Source organism: Venturia canescens, chromosome 9 (assembly GCF_019457755.1).
Source record: "Venturia canescens isolate UGA chromosome 9, ASM1945775v1, whole genome shotgun sequence".
Lineage (NCBI taxonomy): Eukaryota > Metazoa > Arthropoda > Insecta > Hymenoptera > Ichneumonidae > Venturia > Venturia canescens.
Genome location: NC_057429.1, coordinates 21,382,721 through 21,406,477, shown reverse-complemented (window position 1 = coordinate 21,406,477; position 23,757 = coordinate 21,382,721). Strand labels below are relative to the sequence as shown.

At 40.1% G+C, this 23,757-nt stretch overlaps 2 protein-coding genes across 10 annotated transcripts in view; one reads left to right on the top strand and one right to left on the bottom strand.

Moving 5' to 3' along the window:
• Positions 1-10,277, top strand: part of LOC122415781 (netrin-1-like) — a 102,298-nt gene extending 92,021 nt beyond the window's left edge. Inside the window, exons 6-8 of the mRNA XM_043428225.1 lie at positions 3,111-3,179; positions 4,816-5,026; positions 6,005-10,277. Of these exons, the coding sequence (XP_043284160.1) occupies positions 3,111-3,179; positions 4,816-5,026; positions 6,005-6,149 (425 nt within the window). The 3' untranslated portion in view covers positions 6,150-10,277. The remainder of the gene's footprint in view (positions 1-3,110; positions 3,180-4,815; positions 5,027-6,004) is intronic.
• A 151-nt stretch (positions 10,278-10,428) lies between these two features.
• Klc (kinesin light chain) lies at positions 10,429-23,242 on the bottom strand. 9 transcript variants are annotated; one of them, XR_006261983.1, is made up of 9 exons: positions 19,811-19,919; positions 17,455-17,821; positions 17,180-17,339; positions 16,340-17,055; positions 16,036-16,239; positions 15,878-15,889; positions 15,386-15,505; positions 13,025-13,136; positions 10,429-12,318 (listed from the first exon to the last, which is right to left on the bottom strand). XR_006261983.1 is itself a non-coding variant. In XM_043428231.1 (9 exons), the coding sequence occupies exons 2-9, from the start codon at positions 22,365-22,367 to the stop codon at positions 14,923-14,925; spliced, it is 1,722 nt and encodes a 573-aa protein (XP_043284166.1). In that variant the 5' UTR covers positions 22,368-22,408; positions 23,012-23,242; the 3' UTR covers positions 13,433-14,922. The 9 variants fall into 9 exon arrangements, 8 of the variants coding, with proteins under 8 accessions (XP_043284169.1, XP_043284170.1, XP_043284171.1 ...); XM_043428231.1 differs by lacking the exons at positions 10,429-12,318; positions 13,025-13,136; positions 19,811-19,919 and adding exons at positions 13,433-15,048; positions 22,351-22,408; positions 23,012-23,242; XM_043428233.1 differs by lacking the exons at positions 10,429-12,318; positions 13,025-13,136 and adding exons at positions 13,433-15,048; positions 18,447-18,574 and having other exon boundaries at positions 19,811-19,890.
• Between the last annotated feature and the right edge of the window lie 515 nt (positions 23,243-23,757).

Sequence of the window (23,757 nt, the reverse complement as noted above, 5' to 3'; positions counted from 1 at the left end):
GCTTTTCCTACTCTGTACGGAGAAAACGAGGCCGAAAATTCTAGAGGAAAGTACTAAGAATATAGTATCTCGGGGACAACAATATGTAACTGAATTGCAGCATTAATTCGAAGAGCAGTAATGAGAACTGTTTTATCCACCATAGTGAAAAGACCAATGCTCATACCTTTTATTCAAATGACCCAAGAGCGTTTTTCTCTATTCTCAGTCACTTCAAATGTTTATATTGTAAAGTATGCTCGGGCGCAACTCTAAAAAAACTATATGCATGGTAAAATATCACACGTATTCGGTGTATATTCGTCTATTTATCATAGAATTTACTATGCTGACAATCAAAATTTGTGATTTACAATACAGTAGTTCTACTTATCAGTAAATGCTAGTCTGACATGATGTGAATAACACTCGAAAACAAAACAAAATATAGTTCTCGCACGTGCATAACTTTTTGCTATCCACATAAAAGCTGTTTACAATTCGAGGAACGAATAATTGCAAAATTCAAAAAATACTATGCTGTTTGCAATCGGTGCCTAAATACTTGAAAAAATTCTTGAAAAATAATATATTTTTCGGTATATACAAAACGAATCCGTTTTCACCGTGTGGATTGAGATTCATTTGGAAAAGTTTCAAGAATTTGCTTACAACTTTTTGTGCTTATTTATACGCGAATGAAACAATTTTTGAAACTGTTTGATGGGCCAAATAATATTTAGCTCGCCGTCGAATGGTGTGTATCACCGCCGACGTGTCAAATATTCATTGCGAAAGTTGTAGTATAATAGCAAAGATATATGAACTCTCATTTTTCTCGCAATAAATACGTTTTTTGGCAAATAATTCCATAATAATAAACTCTAATACTATCTCAAGTAGTATAAGAATTGCTTCCAAACTATATAAGATGCTAATTTAAAAAACATAATTAAAGCCAATTCGTACGGTGGAAATGTAGTTTGGATTCGAAAAAAAATTGTTCATGATCGTCATAAAAATTCAGTTCGGGTCGTCACCGTTATCTCTTGCTGGCTCTTTGACCGACGTGGTACGCGGTATAATAGTACGCCCGCGGAGACTCCAATGTCTCGAGTCTAATAGATGAATACTATAGATGCAAAGTTCGTTATTACCGGCGCACCGATAGAAAGAATGCTACAGATAATTATTAGTCCGGCTCACTTTTGAAGCCTCGATGAAATCTGTACGTTGGGAAAGATCCTTATTTTTGTTGTATATATTAACTTATTTTTTGTTTTCCGTATCCTTATTTTTATTTTATAAAAACAACCAAAATGCGAGAAAATTTCCGGTAGATAACTCAATTACATGAAAAAACGATTGAAATCTGCGACGGTTAAGCTCCGCCGCGACGAAACAGTTTATAGAATAAGTTGTCGCATGATCGCGCTCTGCTTCGTGCACACTCAAAAAGTTCCGTGGACAAATTCAAGCTGCCGCATGCCAATAATTGGAAATTGATTGAAAAACATGGCGGCAGTGCATATGTCTAAATGTACGAACGAAAATTGACAGCTGAATATACGGGAATCGTACGGTTCTATGCTCTGAAACGCGATGCAGCAATGGTCACGATGATTTTTTTTTTTTTTTTTTTTTTTTTTTTTTTTTTTTTTTTTTTCGTTTCCCACTATTCATCCAATATAATATATCGATTAAGCGGAAACAACGCCGCATCCATCCACGAGTCACTAGTTCGTACTCCATGGCGGCACAACTCATTCATCATATACACCTGCGGGTGCGAGGATTTATTTATATATACGAGAGTCCTCGCGAAGCGTGTAATTAATTGAACGAATATCGTCACGCTAGCATTATTTTTTATTCATTTAGCGGATGCTGCGGGAGAAAAACATAATCGCGCACACGAGAAACATTTTTTATTCATAGTACCATATTTGCATGTTTCCCTGAGGTGATAAAAATATACTTTTATGGTAGCGCTCATTCGCAAAAAAATATGATTGTATTTACTAAATTTTATAAATCGTTTACATCAAGCGCATATATTAATACAGGAACAATAACTTTACCAAACATATACCTATATTGTGTACATGTCACCAAATAATATTAGTAATACTTTTCCTAAAATAAATAGAATCATTAACGATTAGGTATCAGGTATTGTACTCTCGATTATGTGCTCGTGGTACGCTTGGCAAAGATTTAAGGTTGACCACGGAGAGGGAGGATTTTAACAAAAAGAAAGAAAGACTCTTGGAATTTAAGCCTGGAGCGCTATCCACTGTGCTGTACCGAACGTTCTATAACTAAAGTAAGATTCAAGCAAACGCATATATAAGTCGTAATCACGGTTTATATAGAATTTTCGTTTTTCTCAGGTATAAAGCGTGTGTGGTGGTAGCGTAATGGATTGCGTTCCAAACTCAAGCTCCGGAAGTTCCGGGATCAAGCCTCCCCCTCGGGTCGACTATTTTTTTGTCGAGTCGTACTTTTACTCAGGAGAACGGTATGGTTGTCATAAGGATAACAAATAATAAAATCATCAATAGCAGGAAACACAAGTCTCCGCAAAATTACAAAAATTGTTCGTATTATGAAATATTATGATAATGCCTATTCAATTATAGATATTAATTGGCATATGGATGGTAAAATTCTGTGCAAGTCAATCCAAACATGAATATGATACGGTATACCATATTTTTCATATTGAAAGCAGCTTATTTATAAAGTTACTTGCAGCATTATCTGATAATTGTGAGGATTTTTACCATGATTGTTAGTTACTTTTAAATAACACATGGGATTACATGTTTTAATGAACACGACAGAAATAGTTCAATTAACTATGGAAAAATCGTCCTAACAATATTTTTTGGTACATTTTACCATATAGAGGTGATAACCATACGTGTATATAGTAGAACCAACCGCTGCTTTTTTTCGCAATGCGCAGAAATAATTTCGATAATGGCATATGACGAACAATATCGATCGCGCTAAATGCATACTTTTTTTTTTTTTTTTTTAACATCATCACCGTTCATTTTGCGCGCATACCTACTCAACCGGGTTTATAAAAATTAATCGAGGAATCATTCTTATTTCTGTTGCAGATCAGTGCGGCAAGTGCAGAGCCAGCACGAGAAAGCTCAATCTCAACAAGTATTGCCAGCGAGATTACGGTTAGTTACTTGACTGGGTCGTCCATTTGACAATTATTTCATACGCGTTACCGACAAAAAAGATGTTTTCTCAGCATACAGCTTTGTTCGAAAGCGCAGTGTTGACGCGTTGGAGAGAATTGTGAAGCGTGGCAATATGCACACGGAGGAATTTGGTGAGCTTGGGGCGCCGCGGGGCTGGGTGTATCACACGCTCGGAGAGGTCGGAGCGCCTGCTCAATTCGGCGTATGCGCGTGTGACTTGTTCCACGTGTGCATGAACGATTCGCACTAGTAGGAAGTAGCCAGCGCTGCTTTGATGAAAACAGGCGGTTCAACGCGAGAGTTTGAAAATACGTGCAATACGTGCCGCGAGAAGCTATCGTCCAAGAATGGCTCTTTGGCGAACCGCGAGAGAGTCTCGTTTCAATAATAGAAAGCAAGCATGCTTTTGAGTTGGCGGCAAAGCAAACCCCGTCGCACGGCGAGGGGGGTTTGCTTGTTGAGGAAAAAAAAAACGGCGTAAACTCGCCAGCATCACGACGTTTTAATTGATTGGCTCTACGCCCCTTTTAAGATCCGCTTTCTCAGCATTTTCCGTCGCACCGGTTCATTTGTATTTGTATCTATATGGGCACCGAGTTCGCACGTGGTTTCCCTGCTCGCGCGACGAGCGGCGAGAGCACGGGTGTTTTCACACGAACCCACGGGATGTATATACGAACCGCAGCAGCGTGCTCGAGAAATTCAAGGGGAGCCTCGCAGTCAGCAGAGTGCCCGAGACGAGATGGAAAATTCGCTTATTTTTGTATTTTTTTTTTTTTTTTCTTTTTTTTTCACCCCCATATATTTAACACATACCCGCGAAGAGGACGCGCCGAGGGGAAAAGCGGACGCGAAAAGCCACTCCCGGTATATATATATAGTTACGGCGTGCCGCAGCGGAGAAGGCTGCTTGATTCGTCGCGAATAAATCTTCAACAGGTCTACCACGCGACGTCAACCTGGAATAGATTTCGCGAAACTCTCCCCCTCCGCTCTTTTCTGCCCGATCGTTGGCTTCGCGCGAATCTCGCATGCTCAGGTTTCTCTCGTCTTTTCGAACGCGCCGCAAGCCAACACGAAACAGCGAACGATTTTCAACAATATCCATGTACTATTTATTTTTAGATGCGCGCACGCGCGCGCACACGTTTGAGCAACCTTGCGTAAAAAATGATTCTATTTCGTGTCAATATGTTACGCGGCGAACAACTCCTCGCGTAATCTTCTTTTCAGCAGCAATCTGTCCCAGGAATACAACGATGCATTTGTTAAATTTATATGGTCGAAGGGGCAAGCGTTTGCGGAACAGGGTTCAAGAGCGCGAAATAAAATATAAACTAAAGCGTTTTTGTTATATAGTTTCTGGCGAAACCTCTTCGAGTTATTGGAAAAAAACGACGGTATTCGCGGGTACATGTGTAACAAACGGTTCGATCCCCAACAGCACCACCACCGTGCGCATGCCGCAATTCGATAATAAATCGCCGCAGCACGAAAGGGTATAATCGTAGGGGATAAGACCGATTATCGAGCCTGGCCCTCGCAAACAACCAAAAAACATGTTCAACGGAGATGCGCATGGATTTGATTTGATTTATTTTGTATTTTATAGCAATTCTGGCTAGAGTGACCGACAGGCACAAGAAGGGGGACGCATCGACCGGAAATGGTGGTGCTCCGGGTACCGCATGGACCAGATTCACGCTCAACGTCAATCTCATATACAAGAGGTCCCCGGATTCGAGGGTCAGACGAGGGCCCATCTCCCTTTTCGTCCATACGGGGGATCTTGCCTGCAAATGCCCAAAGATCAAACCGAACAAGTGAGTTTTGAGTTTCCGCGCGTGTCTACGTATCATTGATTATTTATCGCGCGCGCCGGGATCGCGATTCTTAAACCAATACATAGACTCTCAATTATTTCTATCTATAACGATCGAACGAGGCGAGCCATAACGATAAATTGTGTTTGGATCGGAATAACTGCTATATAATATGTATGAGCCAATATACAGCGACCGCGTATACATCTCGTATATATAAGAGTTGCTCATGACGATTAATCCCTCGACCACCGCATCTTCTCTCCGTTTTTTTCTTCTTTCTTTTCATTCCCTCTCGCGCGAGGCCGCGAATAAACCGAAGCGTGGGCGCTCCCTGATTTTTTTTTATTTCTTTCTTCTTCGCAACTTTTTATTCTGCTCGATGACGTGCGTTGTAGGAGACGACGGACGGATAGGGCAAAATTAGCGATTGAGAGAGAGAGAGAGAGAGAAATAAGAATAATGCCTCGCATATATACCGATCGATCAATTGTGATTGTGGGACGCGCTAATCGTGCCCAATTGAGCGATGATCCGAGAAAGCTCTCTTGATCAATGTAGTATATATACGTAACATATGATTTTCGGATAGGGATATTGGAATATAGCAAAACGCGTATTTAACGCAATATATACATATATATATATATATATATATATATATAACTTTGATGGTACGTCGACTAGCCCGCCCTTGCTAATCCAATTAAGGTACATCATTCGTTATTGGTTGGAGAAAACTCATTTATCAGCGCGTTTCCATTCTGTTCGCCCCGGACTTTCATTTCTCTACGCAGTCGCGCGTCTATCTGTACATTAATTTTTATTCCAAACTCATTGCATCGATGAGGCTCCACAGCGAATCGGGATAATCGGGACAGAGATGGAAAAATATATGGTGCTCCCTCGACGTTCGATGCGGATCGTTCACGCGCGTCTATAAATAAATACTGTCTCTTATTTGTTTTTTGTTTATAGATCCTACTTGATTTTGGGTCACGAGAACGACGGTGGAAACCAGGGTGGTCTAACGGTAACGCAACGATCAATCGTGATTGAGTGGCGGGACGAGTGGCATCGTAGAATGCGACGATTTCAACGACGCGCAAGATCGTGCCACTGAAGAAGAAACAAGATTGGAGCGAAAAATCGGCGCAATCGCGACTATCGGCGTCGAAGTAATCGATAATCATCTTTTTTATTTCGCCCGCTTCGATTCGGGGCGGGTGCGTCTTCGCCCCGAATCTCCGAGAAAATTTCCTTCGCGAAAGGCCAGATTCGCCACATTTAAATAGCCGAGATTAAACAATCGATAATATCCAGCATAGAGGATACATAGACGACGAACCCACGATACGCGACCGCAGATACGTATGTAGTACGCATATATACCTTTGTTTCTCTCAAGTCTCTCTCCCATATAATAATACCCCTTTACGTTTGTTCGTTCTCCACTCGAAGGGAGCAAGGAGCAAAAATAATTGCCCAAAACGACGAGAGAAGCGCGATATTTTTCCTTCAGGCTGCATGCTTCGTTAGAAAGTTGAGCGCGAAGAGACAACAATGATAAAATAACAATTAATCGTTAATCATTCCCGGATCATTATTATTGCGAAGCATTGAAACGCGAAAGGCTGAATCCTCTTTTTATATTCACTTACCTCTCGGATACACATATCTTTATTACAATGAGAAGATTATATGGATTGTGTGGACGAAGTGTGAGAAAGTGAAATTGTAGATATAGCGCGGAAGGGAAGAAAAGAAAAGAAAAACCCATTATCCGAGCGCTCTTCGAAATGAAAAATGAAAAAAAAAAAAAAAAAAAAAAAAAAATCACACGTATACACGAAAAACACGCATATACCCACTATCCATTTTATTATTCGTTAGTTCTTGTTTCTTTGCGATTCTATCGATATTAATCAACTGTAACCGATAATACTGTATAAGTACTGTATAATTGTAGTCTGGCGTCTATAGTATTCGATGTACTCTAGTCTAATCTAACCAACCAAGTATCGTAGTAATATTTGTAGTTTTAGATAAACGCGGTGTGTAGCATTTTGTATAGGTATAATTACGAATTTGCGATGATAACTCGTGACGCTTGTCACCCATCTTGCGCCATCGCGATTGCGTTGCTCCGCGCGGATATGCCATGTGTGTGCTCGTATGTCTGTGTATACGGGGGAATAGGGAGAGAGAGAGAGAGAGAGAGAGAGAGAGAGAAAGAAAACGCATGTGTTGTGTCTCGATTCGCCGCGGCGAAAACAAAACGAAATTAGAAAGCGAGATGAGAATCTTTTAAGTTCAAATTTTGATTTATTCGCCGTTGCGTTCGCACTCCCAGCGTCGTTATTCATGGCGATCTCTTGGTAGACCGGGTAAGAGGGTGAATCACAAGAAAATGTGATTTGTGGAGGAGGGAGGAGCGAAAGCTAAAAAGAAAAAGATTTGCGTCGAGAAAGAAGAGAGGTTAGGAGTGAGCGAGCCAGCGAACGAGCGAGAAAAGGGAGTGAATAGGAAACGACAACGAAAGAGCCACGAGAGCATCGCAAAGTGTACTGTTCGAGCCATGTCTCGTATATTATCATCAAAACCGAAATATCAAACGTGGATGACGCTCCCGCTTTAACCTCCCCCACCTCCGCTCAAAGTACTTAGCGACGAGAATCGCGTTTATTATTATCGTCTGATCGTCGACCACATAATAAGCTGTTTGTACGGTGTTTCAACCTCTCGGTAAGTCACACAAGCAAATATACCGGTAATAATTGATCGGTATTGAGAAAAAGTGAAGCAATAACGAAGCAAAGACAGCTGTCATTGTTCGATAAAAATAACGACATCGTTGGCGATCGATGGAAAAATAAAACTCGACACGCTTGAAAAGACAATGGGGTACGAATTTTATAAATTCGCAGATATGCACCGAGGCACACCGCGAACCCGACGTCTAACTCGTTCGCCGTGACGATTCTTCCGACGACCTACGACCCTCGTCGCCGTAGGACACTGCGCGATACCGATCTTCCATTCTCCGGTTATATTGAGCCAAGAGATAATATTCCATGCGCAAATATCATCCTGCCATCTCATCTTACGATTCTTTTCGAATCTTTTCCATCGGTATATAAGTATATATATGCACAACCTACTGAAAAAGGCTATTCGGTCGCGCGGGGCTCTCCACGATCATCACAACGACCGGATACAATTTCTCTATTCGTTTCGTTATTATTTTCATTTCATTTTCCGCTTACCCTACAAGTTTATTTATTACGATGGCTTCTCTCTACTTTGGCGCGTGTCACCTCCTCTTCTTTTCATCCGTATCAACATTTCATATATTAAACCATTATTTTTATTAGCAGATACGAGTTCGTTCATATTATGTTAATAACTTTCCATATATTATATACACAGACATTATCAAGTGATGCCCAAATCTCCGCGAAATAATGTTATTTTTCAAAAAATTCTCCTTTCGAACGTACGATTTTTTCCTTCATATCGAAAGTCTAACGACGCTTCATTTGTTTTTCGTTAATTGTTATGATCGTCGTCTTATTTTAAAGGTAGGACCTAATATCGCATTGCTGTCCAGTTTATTTTTTATTCGAAGAAGCTTTTCGTTGAAAGCGGACGAATTTATACGATTATACGTAGTTATACCGATGTTTCTTTCCTTATTAATTCTGTGCAACTTCTTCCTTTGTTAGATATCAATTATTTTTTTACGTTTCTCTCATTCTATATCGGCTATTATTTTCTGTTTAAACGCGATTAACGCTCTTGTGTACATTATGGACAGTATTTAGAGGCTAAGAAGAGGACAAGAAGGAGCGAACCGCTCAGCGCGCGCATCCTCGTCTTAATCACTCGTTTATGGACGGTGGTTACTTTGTATCGCCAAATGCTCGATTATTGAAAAAAAAAAAAAAACTGTTGCATAATATAATCAATGGAATTCCGGCTTCCCGTAACGAACTGACCAAGGAAACATGCCATTTTCTCGCGACTATAAAAAACCGATCGTTCATTTGAGAGCGGCCCGTAGAGGAAAAGAAAAAAAATTATTCGCAAATTGGGATCACGTATCGACCGTAATAACGCATCAGCGTATGGGCGTTTGATGGAGAAATAAAAATCATTGTAAACAAGTTCCTATGAAGAAAATAAAAAGAAAGAATTGATGGATAAGTATGTCGAGCGATTTGAATTGCCATTGCGAGTCTTTTGTTCTTTTATTATTATCGATTGGAAAAGGATGAAAAATATTACCTATACTTGAAATCTGCTCGGATGCCGAATAATCAAATTCCACTTGAGTGTGCCAATCATTTTTTTTCAATGCGCGTTCGTCATTGCAAAAAAAAATCACGATTAATGAACTGTTTGTTAAAAGGAAAAAAAAAGTCTTAAGCGCGGAGAATGAAACAATACTCATGAAAGATGTAGCGTAATCCATAGCAAATTTCGAATTTTCGGTAACATGCTCGGTAAGAAACGAAATCGTATGTATAGAATATACACCGACTTTAAGGTAGATATTAGTCATAAGGCAAAAGGCTATATCATGATAAAGTTAATATTTGTATGTATGTTCGTGACTGACGCAATCTCGAAATTACAGGATTGAAACATTGATTTAAAAATATATATCTCGCCCAATAAGGCTGATATTCTATTTCACCATCTCCCCCCCCCCCCCCCCCCATCCCAACTTTTTTTCATCATCTGAGTGTTTGCAAAATTTATCAAAAGATACAATATTTAACGAATCAACGAATTCTCGTATATTTTGGAAATCTTTAAATTGATAAAACTAAAAACATTCCTAGCTATTGGCTTTCATAAATAAAACATAGCTCGATTCATAAACCCTCAAGGAATTCACTTATCCAGAGATTGTAAAAACAATTTTCTTGAATTTTGTATTTTTTGGTACACGCGTATGACCAAAAAATTTATACTAAAAGGAAGAAAACGCACGGTTTTACATTACGATGAGTGTATACTATTCTCACCTCCATATTGCTAGTTGTACATGAACGATACGACGAAAAGGAAGATAATAACGATAACGAAAATCGTTTGCCATTGTACTTCGAACTAATAATTAACTCGATTAAATTATTGAGTGTAACGTTATGTATTGTGCTGTAATAAATGTGATTAGTATATATATATAAATACGCATACGAGAACAAAATAATAAATGAAAGGAAACGCGTGAGATATAAAACTAATTTCCCCAAGTTACTTTGGCACACTTTTCATAGTAGTAGTGAAGTAGTGGGACGGCGGTGGCGACGATGATGATGACAGTGGCAGTATAGTTCAATCATGCGGCTTCGTTCGCGCGAGGTGAGTTAAATAAAAAAACACAAACTCTATACAAGTTATAATGTTTATTGTAAATCAAAGCTTACGTTCCACCAGATCTTCGGGGAATAACAATACTTTGCACTGAAGAACCAATGCTTCCGCGCATTATCATACGACAATCTCGGTAGAATCAATCCCATTTTCTTACGTGAGACAACAGCACTGCTCGTCGATTCAAACTTCAATAACTGTTATGCGCAATGCATGAAAAACATAATCGTTGCTCTGTTTTCTTAAATTCAATTTCATATCTTTTGTCCATGTCGTCCCGATAAAACAACACGTTGTTCGCACAGTATACAAAATATTATTACCAAATACTGCTAGCGTAAGAGCTTAAATATATCTTCTAAATAGAGAAACGTAAAAAAAGAATATTCTTCGTGCTAATACCAAGATAAAAAAAAAAGAAAATTATGTTAATTTTTTATTATCTCCGAATGCGCAGGAGGAAAAAGAAAGAGAAGATAAAAAATTTTATGCGAGTGTATAATTTGGTTAACATTGCTTCTCCGTGTGCGTAGCTTTTCAAGTTCCTCGCTACAACGGAATCTCTCGATCAGATGTTATTTTAAATCGAGAACGAAGTAATAAATAAATAAATTGATAAGCAAATGACTGGATGAATAAATTCATCGGGATTATTCAAAGTAATCCCTCATGTCTAGGCCTTTGACTTGCGACCGCACATGTATACATCTTGGAAAATGCGGAAATGAGACACGAGCTCTCGCTTTCAGAAAACAAACATTCGACAATTCATTGCGAGTACTTCGGAAAAAAAAAAATGCAAACGCAACAAAACAAAACTAACAGATGTACGCGAGAAGATGAAGCCTTTTACACTCTGTTCACACGTTGCGTTGTGTATATATTTACTTCTTTTTTTTTCTTTCACCCTGGTCATGTTTTTCCGTTTAGTAAAATATTCGGTAATCAGCTTTCTCGTGACTGGTCATTCTCATAAATTAGACGAAACTGCCCTGTTTGGAATATTATATGCAAATTTTTATCAAACCTCCATGAACCGATCTACGCCGGTTACGTGCTATGATGATATACCCCCCGTCAAATTCGAGGGTTCGCCTCATATTCGCAATTCAACTAAAGAATTTAGTTATTGATGATCTCAGCAAACATCGCATAACTTATTAAATGAGTGTCGACGTGGGCCGGTTCAGACGGACCAAAAGGATATGACAGAAATTTTATCGAGCACGCTCATAACAATCGACTCTCATCCAGTGTTTCTTTATAAATGCAAATTTTTCATTTCTTTTCTTCCATTTTGGTAATTCCGTCTTTTCAAGGATCGCCGTGCTCTTCAATCATCATTTATGAACGAAACAATACTGGACGTGTTGCGTTATGATTATCGGAGAACGTTTCCTTATTACATCAAAAGTCCCACAAGCTATAAAATGATGTACCTTACGTAAAGTACGTTTTTCAATCTCCATTTACAATCACGACTATAATTCACGATAATTTCATTTCTTTATTTTGATTGGTATTTAATTGAAGCAATTTCCTAAGTCGAGATGCGATCTTACTCGCAAAACAATATCGAATTGACGTTAAAGCTAAATTAAAAAATGCGTTTAGCTTCTCCTTTTGTTTTAAAAGTTGACCAGACCCCCGATACGTGCGAATACAAAGCAGCTGGAATGTATCCTTTTGTTTTCATTTTTTCCGCCGTTCGCAGTGCTCCTAACACGAGTGTAGACATCGTAAACAACGTTTTCAATAAAAAAAAAAAAAAAAAAACGATGCTGAGTCTTGTCCGTCGCCCCCCCGTCGTCTCTTTTTTTTCGCTCGCTCGCTCTCTCTCCTATTCTTGCAGTTCTTCTCTATCTTCAACCGTCGCTCTATTGGGCGCGAACGGAATGCTTCCGGTCCTGCAACACAAAGAACAGACATTATCAATTACCGAGTGTATAAAACTATAACCCGTATTTCAATGAAGGAAAAATACTCCTAACAACTAATATCCGAATAGTAAATTAATTTTTTTCGTTTTACAAAATATTGGGTTTATTTTGCAGATCGTTGTTCATCTACGATCACAGCTATTTCATTTGGATAAAAATGCGCAAAAATAAAATTTGATTGACAATGTGTCTCTTAAATTCTTACTTGACAGTTGTCGTGGAACAATGTAATGGAGAATGACTCTGTAATACGGTTCAAAATGAAAATAGGTAGACATGTGATAAAGATCATAAATGAAAAAAATAGATATAGAAGCCAAATTAATCTGAATTGACTGATTTTTCAATTTGTTACCTGTCAATTAAAAAGAAGAAACAAACAAACACATACATATTATAATCATGCCATAATCTCTACACAGCATAACTCGGGAAAACTTTCTGTGCGCTCACAATTATTAGCAGCAAATGGCAAAAAATATAAACATTCGAGTAGTCAGGATTGGGGCCTCGTGTAATGAAGCAGTTTTCATTATTAGCCAGGGTCTACGTTATACATCAATTATTCATCACTTGTGCACTAGGAGCCAGGAGTACAAGACAGAAAGATAGAGATAGAGAGACAACTCCGAGAAGTAATAGAAAAAAAAAGAAAAATGCTACGTTTACGCACCTCTTAAATTTCGTATCTCACACGATTCTTCAAGCCTTTTTTCGTATACGGTCCTTGATCAGCGTGCTGGTACTCTCATCCGTACCTAAGCCTCCGGTAGACCGCGCGATAACTCATATCGTAATGAAAAAAAGACAACGCAGGTGTATCGAACGAAAAAAAAATAAAAATAATAGAAAAAACGAGATAACATCGGCCGGGAACGAATTAGCGGCAAAAAGAGAGAGAGAGAGAGAGAGAGAGAGAGAGAGTGATTTTCCGTAGAGTATCCGTAAATGGCAAACGAACGGAGAAAAATTATATTTTCTTATTTCACCGATACGCGCAAATTCAAAATTCGCCGGAAAACTCGATTGTCCCGAATGAAGGACGGAGTAAAACATCGAACGAGAAAAACTTCATGTTTCGTTTTTTTTTTTGTAAAATAATTTATTTCTTCGTGTATATTTGTTATTGAAGTATCAAGGCACTAATCCCTCATCTTTTTTAGTCACTGTAAGGCATCACGCAGTCGCTAATAATATATAAATCAGTGAGTTTTTTTGTTTCGCAGCTAGTCTTTCAACAATGGTTGAGTAAAAATTTGTAAACAAGATTTTTTAACTAACCAGGTATAATAACTCTTTTATAAATTATCATATGTATATCTATAGTTACTCATGATCATAACGTATGTGGCAATAGAAAACGAAGAAGAGGCAGGGTGGGCGCGCGTGTCTCTCTGGATGTTACATCAAATTTGATCACATACTTGTATTATAACCAAGAGGTCATCCTATCTACAGTACGTACAGGAAATCGAAATGCAATTTTTCATGAAATTCGAAGATGGTAACTTTCACGTATTTCTTCGTCGACTTCGATTATACCTCACAATCAACATTTTGGAAACATTAACGTTTACCATTTGCGATAAACTTCGTTTCTTATAGAGCTGGATTTTATTACGAGCGAAAAATTGAATCGACCATTTTTTATATGCACGTGAAAATTTCTATTTCGATCCCTTATGGGGTGTGCAAATTAAACATTTCACAACTCCTATAATGCGAAGATTATGATTGATGGAAATTAATGACAGATAGATGAGACAACACCACGCAGGTGTGTACGTATATTACTATTACTACCAGCTTAATTTACGCGTTGTGCTTGCAAATCGAAACGAATTGTAATTCTGGTCGTACACAGCGATTAAATTAATCACGGTAATACCATGAACGAAACAGCATATTCGAAACAATCTCCCTCCGATACTGATAGATAATTCGAAGAACGTTTAAATACGAGAAACGCCGATAAACAACGAGAGGCAACGGAACACATAATAACGACTCAACGATTAAATAGAATGTACAACTTGATAGTATAAGACGCGAAATTATTTCTTCGCTCATTCGAAAACAACAAAGTTTCCGTCAAATCGAACGAAATTAATGAAAGATTAAAAGAATTTGTTCTATGGAAGCACGAAAATTCTTTCCGATACGATAACTATAAACAGTTCAAAATTTATTTTTTCGCCCGTGCGACTTATGAGTTTTTTCAAGGACGCTTCGAAACGTATGAAAGAGTAATATTTTCGATCGGACATGACTCGGAACGGAAAATCTCATTTTCTCGTCCTCAAAGCATATACGAATTAGAAACGGAAAAGACATCCTTGTGGCTAATCTCTTTTGTAAATGAGACAAATATTAATACATAAAAAAAAAAAAAAAAAAAAGTATTCAGCACAATTACTCGAAAAAATGCTGGCCCGTTTATCGATCGTTACATGGAAAATTCGGGTGCGGATTGCCACGGAACCCGAAAGGAAACGACGGTTTAGTCGCACGGGCGTGAACCAATAAAATTAAGAACAGAGCATGGAAGCCGACAATCCAATAATTTTTCTTCTACGTGGACGAATGAATGCCAAAAACGTGGAAGAATTTGTTCTTAAAACCGGGTTTGTTAGGACTAGCGTCGTGATGGCCGGATTGTCCTTCGTGGAGTGCCCTCTGTACCAGCGGCAGGGAGCCCTGTGTGATCGTTTGTCGAATCGTCAAATCGGACCGAACAAAAAGAATAGAAGGAAGAAAGAGAAAGAGAGAGAGAGAGAGAGAGAGAGAGAGAGGAAAAGGTGGGTAGTAGACGGCTAATAGAGGTGTATGATAGCTACCTACATGCATTGTGCGACTCTAATTATATATTCCACGAACTAGTGACGGTAACGAAAAGATCGAATGAAAGAATTTAAAAAAAAAAAAGTATATAAAACAATATTTTTGTAGCAACGAGGTGAGAGAGGATAGAAATAACATTTAGAGAGCGTAAGATAATAAATAAAAATGGAGACGGAGGAAAAAGTAGACTCACCTCGTCGTGTTGTTGTTCGTGCTCGCTGTTAACGAGACTGGAACGTGAACCTCGTCTCGTAGTGCCCTTCTCATCACCTAAGATTTGTGCGACCTTGGCTTGCTTGACGAGATCCAATGCCTGCGTGCAAAGTACGATAAAACTGTTTCATCCGCGTCTCTGGCGATAACCGTATAATATTTTTATGTTCAAAACATTCGAGACTTTTTACCAAGTACGACTGGATGAGATTAACATTTAATACAATTAAGGGAAGGAGCTGAGGGGGGGGGGGGGGGGGGAGATACAAGAACAAGGGCGATACGTAGCACGAAGAAGAGTGACAATGGTACAAACAACGATGTATCATAAAGGAGCTAGATAAGAAAACGTGCGTGAACGATTTGACGCTGCCGTTGGTTGCTGCCGCTGCCGTCGCAGCCGCCACCCGCCCCCCCGTCACTGCTAGTCCAAGGAAGCATTTTAATGATAAATTGATTAAATGCCGCTCACCTGTTTGAAGTGCTGCGTGAAAAGGGAAATTTTGGAAGGGATGAGAATGAACTTAGCGGAATGACAATAAAGCGCGTGCGCGAAGAACGATTCTTCTTCTTCTTCTTTTACTTTATTTTTCGGAATGGTGGATATAAAGACTGATTGTGCGTACTCACTTCTTTGCGTGATCTGAGGGCGCAATCTTCCAAAGTTTCCGCAGCTTCGTACTTTCCTTGCCGTCGATAAAGAGCTCCGAGATTTTTCAGGGTCGTAGTTACCGTTGGTGAATCGACTTTGGCGGCTTTGTGCCAGCCACCGTATTCACCATACGGCGCGTTTTCCTTGTTTCGATGCTTGTTCTCCTCTCGTTCCTCCGCAACCTGCGTATCAAAAAATTCAATGTTGTTTCAGCCCACCTAATTGAGGAAAATTTTTGGCATTTTCACGATGAAAAACGTCACAACGAGATAAAATTCTTACCTGCCAAATGGGTTTGTTGTCACCATCGATAGCACCGAATTCATTCTCGTGAGCTCGCGTAAGTACTTGCTTGTAAAGAACCTCGGCGTCCTTGTATTTGCCCTGTTTGAGATAACACGAGGCAAGATTGTTTTTCGTTTTGGCGACATTCGGATCGTCGGGTCCCAATTTAGCTTCGTAAATCTCTAACGCCCGTTGGTAATATCTCTGTACCTCCTCGTATTTACCCTGATTCTGACAGAGCAGCGCGAGATTGTTGAGCTGTTTCGCAACATCCGGATGATCGCGTCCCAGTACTTTCTCCCGTATTTCCAATGCTCTCTTGCAGAGTGGTTCAGCTTCCTTATATTTCCCGCGTTTACCGTACAAAACGGCTAGATTGTTCAAGGTCGCTGCCACCGCGGGATGGTTCTCACCGAGAGTTTTTTCACGAATCGCCAACGCATCGTTGAGCAAATTGGCGGCTTCTTTGAACTTGTTCTGATCCCGATAAACAAGCGCAAGAATGTTGAGCATAGTTGCGACATCGGGATGATCGTGCCCCGATGTTTTCTCAAGATCTTCGAGTGCTTGTTTGCAAAGTGGGACAGCAACCTCGTAACGTCCTTGGCTCGCATATTGTATCACCAAATTGTGGAGGGTTCGCAAACGCGCAGGTATCTCGTAACCGGCGTTAACTTGCTGGGCAAATTGAGACGGTGGGGTCGGTGACATTGCTGGGCAAGAAAAAAAAATGTACTCGCGACTATACCAAGCGGTATTCAATATGAAAAGACTGACAACAACGATTACATGACTAACACCGATTTGTTCCGAGATTATTATTCTGCATACACCTACTGTTTCTCTCGTCAGCCTCGTCGTCGGGAAAGAGATCGACCACGGGATCGTTCTTCGGTCGGTCCTTTGCGTTTTCGTCGTCGGCCGGTGGATCCGCGTCGTACTGTTTCATGTTACTCATGAATTCGAGGTGCCTCTTTTCTTCTTCGAGCTGTGAAACCTGCGCTTCGATAAAAAATAATAATCATTAATCAATGTGTCAATCTCATAATTCAACAATTTCAATTAAAGACGGATCGAGATAAAACCGAGCTTAAACGGAACAAAATATTCACCGCTTGTTCACTGGCTTGAAGCTTCTGTTGAGTACCGGCAAGCTCGTCCCTGAGCCACGCATTCTCCTGACACAGCCGTCTCACTTGGGTTCGCAATTTTTGTTTCTCCGCCTCAACCATTTGAAGATGACTCGCGAGGGCCATCATCACTTGTGCCTCACCGAGACCCAACTCGATCATTTCAATGTTCTTACTCAATTGGCTCGCTTTGTCCCGAGCGGCGGGTGCGTCCTGCGACTGCAGACCCTGAAGAAGACCTCCATGCTCGACTCGCAGAGTTTCGAGACCTTGAGCCACCGTCCGAGCACCCGCCACTATTTCTTCTTGCGTCATAGCCGTCATCCTGCCGATGTGTTCTATTTTCTTTCTGTAAACAACAGTCCTCAACGTTATTCCCATTCTCCTTCACCTGGATCTCATTGCGCCTATCGACAAAACCTTGCCGGGTCGTTGCCCTTCCTCCGACTTTTCATTCTCTATATTACACTCTGTGTGAGTGTGCGCGCAAACATCGATAATGAACTTTTATTTGATAGTCGAGATAGCCAAGTTTACGGTGAACGAGGTAAAATGAGACCTCGAACCATTTGACTTTTCTAGTATATACGCGTTTTCAACGACGATACTTCTATTATAAGGACAATCGATTTAATCGAAGAAAAAAGATGATGAGTGATAAAAAAAAAACGTTGTTTCGTCGGGGTTGTAGAAAAGGTGGAGAGAGTAGCGGTCGAAAACGACGAGCGCGACGGATCGAAAGGATTAGTATAGCCTCGAAGAATAATTTTTGGAATTATTCCGAAATACACTTCTCGGATGGATAATGTTGAATTTGAAAATCATTACCCGGCCGTCATTGCTGAAACGCGTCTCGAGTAATTCAACGAAGAGGGAAAGAGCAGAGATACACGAGATCAAGACGATTGTTGCCACCAAAGAAGCGTCTCCGCGAGAACCAATTTACATTGAATCTAATCGAGATGCGAACTTACCCCATGTCAGGGCTTCGATAAAAGCCGGCCCAACGACGACCACACCGACGCAACACAATCAATGTGGCTCAATATTTCGACGCAAGCGCAAACCGAACTCGTATTTCCTACCGTTGCATTTCCATATGCTGAAGACAATCGACACGATATAAGGCGTTATCGGGAAAATTGCACTTTCATATACAAATTCACAGCGGATTCTATTCAGAAAAGAGTTCCATTACGATAGATTTCTTGTTTTTTTTTTTTTTTTTTTTTTTTTTTTTTTTTTTCATCTTTAAATGTAGCTTATTTGAACAAAGCTTCAATAATATTTCGCACGAACAACCAAGAACGAATCAATATATAAATGCGCGCGCTGTAAGCACGAGCGTTGCGGTTAAACACGGAGGACACAAGAAATCCGCGAACCTTGTTACACAAATCGATTTCGACGAATTTGTCGATAGAGCACCGAAGGACCGCTTTATATTCTTTATCTTGAATTCTCTCGCCCAATTTAGCTCGCTGCTCACCGGGAAGAACGTTACTACTTGGAAAACCTTTACCACGCACGAATTCCCAGCCCCGAACGATTTTTTATGAATATTTTTACGCTGTGGATCTGCTCCAAATTGCTTCAATTGAAAAGAAATAGAGAGAGGCCGACGCGCGTGACAATCCAGCTATTGCAAGGAAATCACGTAAATGCAGAATCGGTAGAGAGGCAAAAGAAGAAGCAAGAGAGAGAGAGAGAGAGAGAGAGAGAGAGAGAGAGAGAGAGAGTCTGATTCAACAAACCCGAGATGAGAACAGAAACTCGATTCTCAATTAACTTTTACAACCGAAAATGTTTGTCGATGTCACAGGTAATGTTACACCTCGATGGCTGCAGAAGGATATATTCATGCGCGTGGGACAACAGCTGACAATCCTATCGGAGCAAGGTCGTTTGAGCATGACAAAATAAGAATTACTCGTACGTTTGGTGCTTCGGCATTGTCGGCGTAATTGTTGAGAGAAAATGTTTTTTTTTTCTTTTTTTTTTCACAGTTTATACTGTGAGAAGAGCACAATAAAAGCTCGGTAGAGTGTACAGTTAAAATATATGTCGAGAAATCGTTGGACGCTCATACGTGCACCCCGACAGAACGATTGAGCTTAGAAGACCAATGGATATACGAACGAGTCTCATTGTGCGCGGAAACCGAATAAAATGAAACCAGCAACCCGGTGACTCGAAGGAACGCGTAAGCTTTGACGATGGATATGGATATATAGATATGAAAATGATTGATTCTTGATTTTTATTTTTTTATTATTTTTACCCAAAGGGGTTGAAAAAATGATTAATAATAATTTAATCACGCTTGTTTGCTACTCACATTCTATAAGCGTTCAGCGTTTTTGACATATCCGTTCTACCCATGGATAATGATGGGTCTTAGCAGCGTACGTATATGTACGCCTGCCTGCCTGCCTGCCTGCCTGCCTGCTCGGCCCCCTCCCTCCCTCCCTGCCTATCGATGCGGTGTTATAGTTTTATTTTTTCTTAATATTGAACTCGGTATAAACGAAGAATCGAGTGAAAAAAGAGTAGTAAACTAAGCGATGCACAGCTTACGATATCGACCCGACTATTTAAATTCGTCCTCTCTCCGTTTCTCTTGGTCTATACGATTTTAAGTTGACTACGTGCAACGGGGTCGAGAATATTTCACTGGCATATTATATATTTTAAAAAGCGAACAATAATTTTCACGTTATCACTTTTAGTGTGATCGAAACTGTAATTGTTTTGCTAGCGATGCTTTAAAACCGAATCGCGAATGCATAATTATCCTCCTGTCCTCGTTGTCGTCGACCGTCGTTGATCGTCGTTGATCGTCGTTGATCGTCGTCGATCGTCGTCGAGGCGTTCAACAAGCCGGTAATAGAAAAATATTTATATATACACTTTATTATTATAAATATTTCTATACATGTATAAAAAGCAATGATAGCGCGATTAATTCGGTTCTATCTACGCGGAGGGCTGCTCGCGACTACCAATCTCATATCTCACTGGAGTGATTCTTCAGTGGTAGGTCGCAGAGCTTATACGTCTCCGGTACGCGAATCAACGGATGCCCGCGTGCGCACTATATTTCTACCCCCTCTAGCAAGGGTTGGTGCGGTTGAAAAATGCGTCGGCGGCTGCGCAGTACACAAATTCCAAGCAGCAGCCTCTCATCCTCGCCAGCATGCACTCTACGAATTCTCTTTAATCCTTTTTTTCGAAGTGAACCAATCTTTCAATATTTGTCTCCAGTATCTGCTATCGTAAATCATACAATCGAGCATCATTCGGATTGTATGATTTAGCTGATGATTTGTTACGACACGCGACACGCCGCATCGGGGGGCTTGACGAGCCTATTCGTCGCTTATTCTATCTCGCTTCTCTCGCTTTTGGCAATTTCATTGCGATTTATATACAAAAGAGGCATGCAGCAGATTTTTCACCTCGAATCGAGAGTGTCGACGCTAAGCGTGCGAGTTCTCGTCTGCTGGATCACTCGATGATTCATAGCAGCGGCGGTGGTACAACTCGGGTCTCTGTTGCAGCAGTTCCCTATATAATCGGGAGGCAATGCCCCCCCACCGCTTCCGCTTCTCCCTTTCGCCTTTCCTCCTAACACCGTTGGTAGCGCTCTCTCATCAGAAACCGAAAACCGATGAACGCGAAGCGTTTCACTACTATATCAATCTTTTCTTATTTCGTTTGAATCGACCATCGGAATTTTATTTCTCTTTCTCTCGTTTCCCATCGACTCGCTCGCTCGCTTCTTATTATGGAGATTCATTGGAATTATTGACAAATCTGTTCCCTTCCCGAACAGAGTCTCAGCGACGGACAAGAACGAATATATAAAATGCAAGATAAAGAGAACGAGTGAGAGGTATATACTTCTCGCTTTGGAACGTGTTTACCAAACGAATCTGAAAAATTTTTACAAACGTCAGATGAATCGTAGAATCAATCGTCACACTGCGCGGCACGCCTCAGCAAATTAACATATATAATATATTTAAAAACATAGTTATGTTCATTCATTGTAAAATAATGATGGAAATGTATGTGCTTTCCTTGTTTCGTACTTGGACAGCTTGAACACATAGAATAAAAATCCGCAAATAAAATTCAAAAAAATGGAGGTCAAATCGTTATTTGCACACTCCGTTATTAAAACGGGTATAAGATCGTTGGCAACGGTGAAATACGAAAATCGTACGTGGAACCGTTCAGCGACAGTATACGAGGAAACAATGGATGAGAAAATCGATCGAAAGTTACATCAAAATACGCTGGATATCAAATATTAGCATCGAATTTTTTTTTTGTTTTTATTATTCTTTCACAGACTCGTCCGAAAGCCGTCCCCCGAGAAACGGTCATGGTTCGAGAGTTCTTGGTTCTTCGTCACGGTTTCGCGACTACCGAACTCGGTGGAGACTGATTATGAATGTATTGAATTCCGACTAAACCCGCGTGCAACGTTACTCTGTTGTTGTCTAAATAAAATTCGGGTGTCTCGCGCGTACCCACGGCTAGCGCGATATGACCAAAAAGATAATCACGATGAAAGAAAGAAAAGGCGTGGCGGGTAGCGCGAGAAAAAGAGCTTCTCACACAGGCAGGATGTGACATTTGCTCTTGTTATCTTTCGTATTAAATGAATGCTATATCCTTTGCTACTTGACTCAACTTTCAAGTTCGAGATCGCAATACACGATCGAGCCGAGTGAAATTAGATAACTTTACGTACAAAATCATCACGACAACAAGGTCACGATGATAATAATTTTATTTCAAAGAAAACATTTTTTCAGACTTTATCGTGATTCTTTAATTTTTATTGGGATTTCTAGTTATAAAACTTACTCGTTCGAAAGATTCATGCAGGAATCCCTCCGACGTTTTTCAAACGATCATCCCACCTCTGTAAAAAAAAAAGCATATTTCCCTCACAATAATGTATAACCTAATTGTGCAAATTTAAGAATGTCCTTTCTCTCTCCCGCACGCACACATCCACGCTCGATCCACGTTATGCCGCGTAAACGAGTGTAAACAGTCGAACGCACAATTATTCCACTCATCGTGCATCCTGGGAGCAGAGGGACAGAGATAAACTATCAAGTGGCAATACAGTACGCGAAAAGGTGTGTTGGAGGTAAAAAAGGAAAAAAAAAAATTTTTTTGTTTCCCGTGACACGAACCGTCGAAATATGTGGAGTTAGCCGAGTAGGCGCGATCGTGATTCTCATTCGCCTATTCGCAACGATTATTTGACCGAGGATCAGACTCTGACAAATCGTTTGGAAAAATTATGGGTAAAATTGTTTGATAAAAACGATGGGATTCAAACGGTTACTCTTGACATACCAAGTCGCAATATGAGCGAATTTTGAAGGAAGAGAGTGAGGAGAGGGATAACAATAAAATATGGCGAACGATGCAGGTATACCGTTGAAGAACTGACATGAAACATTGGTCGGCCATTTTTCCAGACAATTTTATACAACAACACCATGAATTTTACCTCTTGTTCACTACACTCTTCTATATTTCTTGATCGTTTTTACACCGTCAACCAAGTTACTCGTTAACAGTAGCGACAATTACGAAAAAAAAAACACTCGACGAAACAACGATATCCGTCATCCGATAGTAAGATAAAAAAAAATACGATTGTAGCAGTCCGTACTCCGTCCTCAAGTATTTAGCAACCACAGCTCCGACTACCGAGCATTGTGAGAACCGTTTCCGCACCTCCGCAAGAATGATTCGAGATTCGAATAGTAGTATATATAAGAAAAGAAAAAAAATAGTCAAATGTTACCGTAGGCCGCAAAGGCGAACGCCGCGAAAAAACTGTTTCGGAATTTGTTTGAATATTAAAATTCGTAACCGACAAACGATTTTCTTTCTAATAAAATCGACAAAAGCTCGCAAAATTATTAGCACTTAAAGTCAGAAATCCGAAATTAATCAGCCAAGTTCGTAGATTGCCCGGGGGGGAGGGGGTAACGAGTGCTTGCTCCACCAATCGCCATGGCTGCGCCACGAATTGGCCATGGACGTCATCGCGGCCGAAAGGTACGGCGGAGGGGTGGAGAGATTATCCTTAGGCCCGCTACACACGCGGTCTGCACAATAAGTTTGTATGGTGTGTAATGCGCCATAAATTAAAATCGCTCAAACTTCTGTTCAATGATTGCTCAATGTTTCAATATTACATCTACACATTCAATAATATTATTGTGCAATATTATTATTGATCGTGTG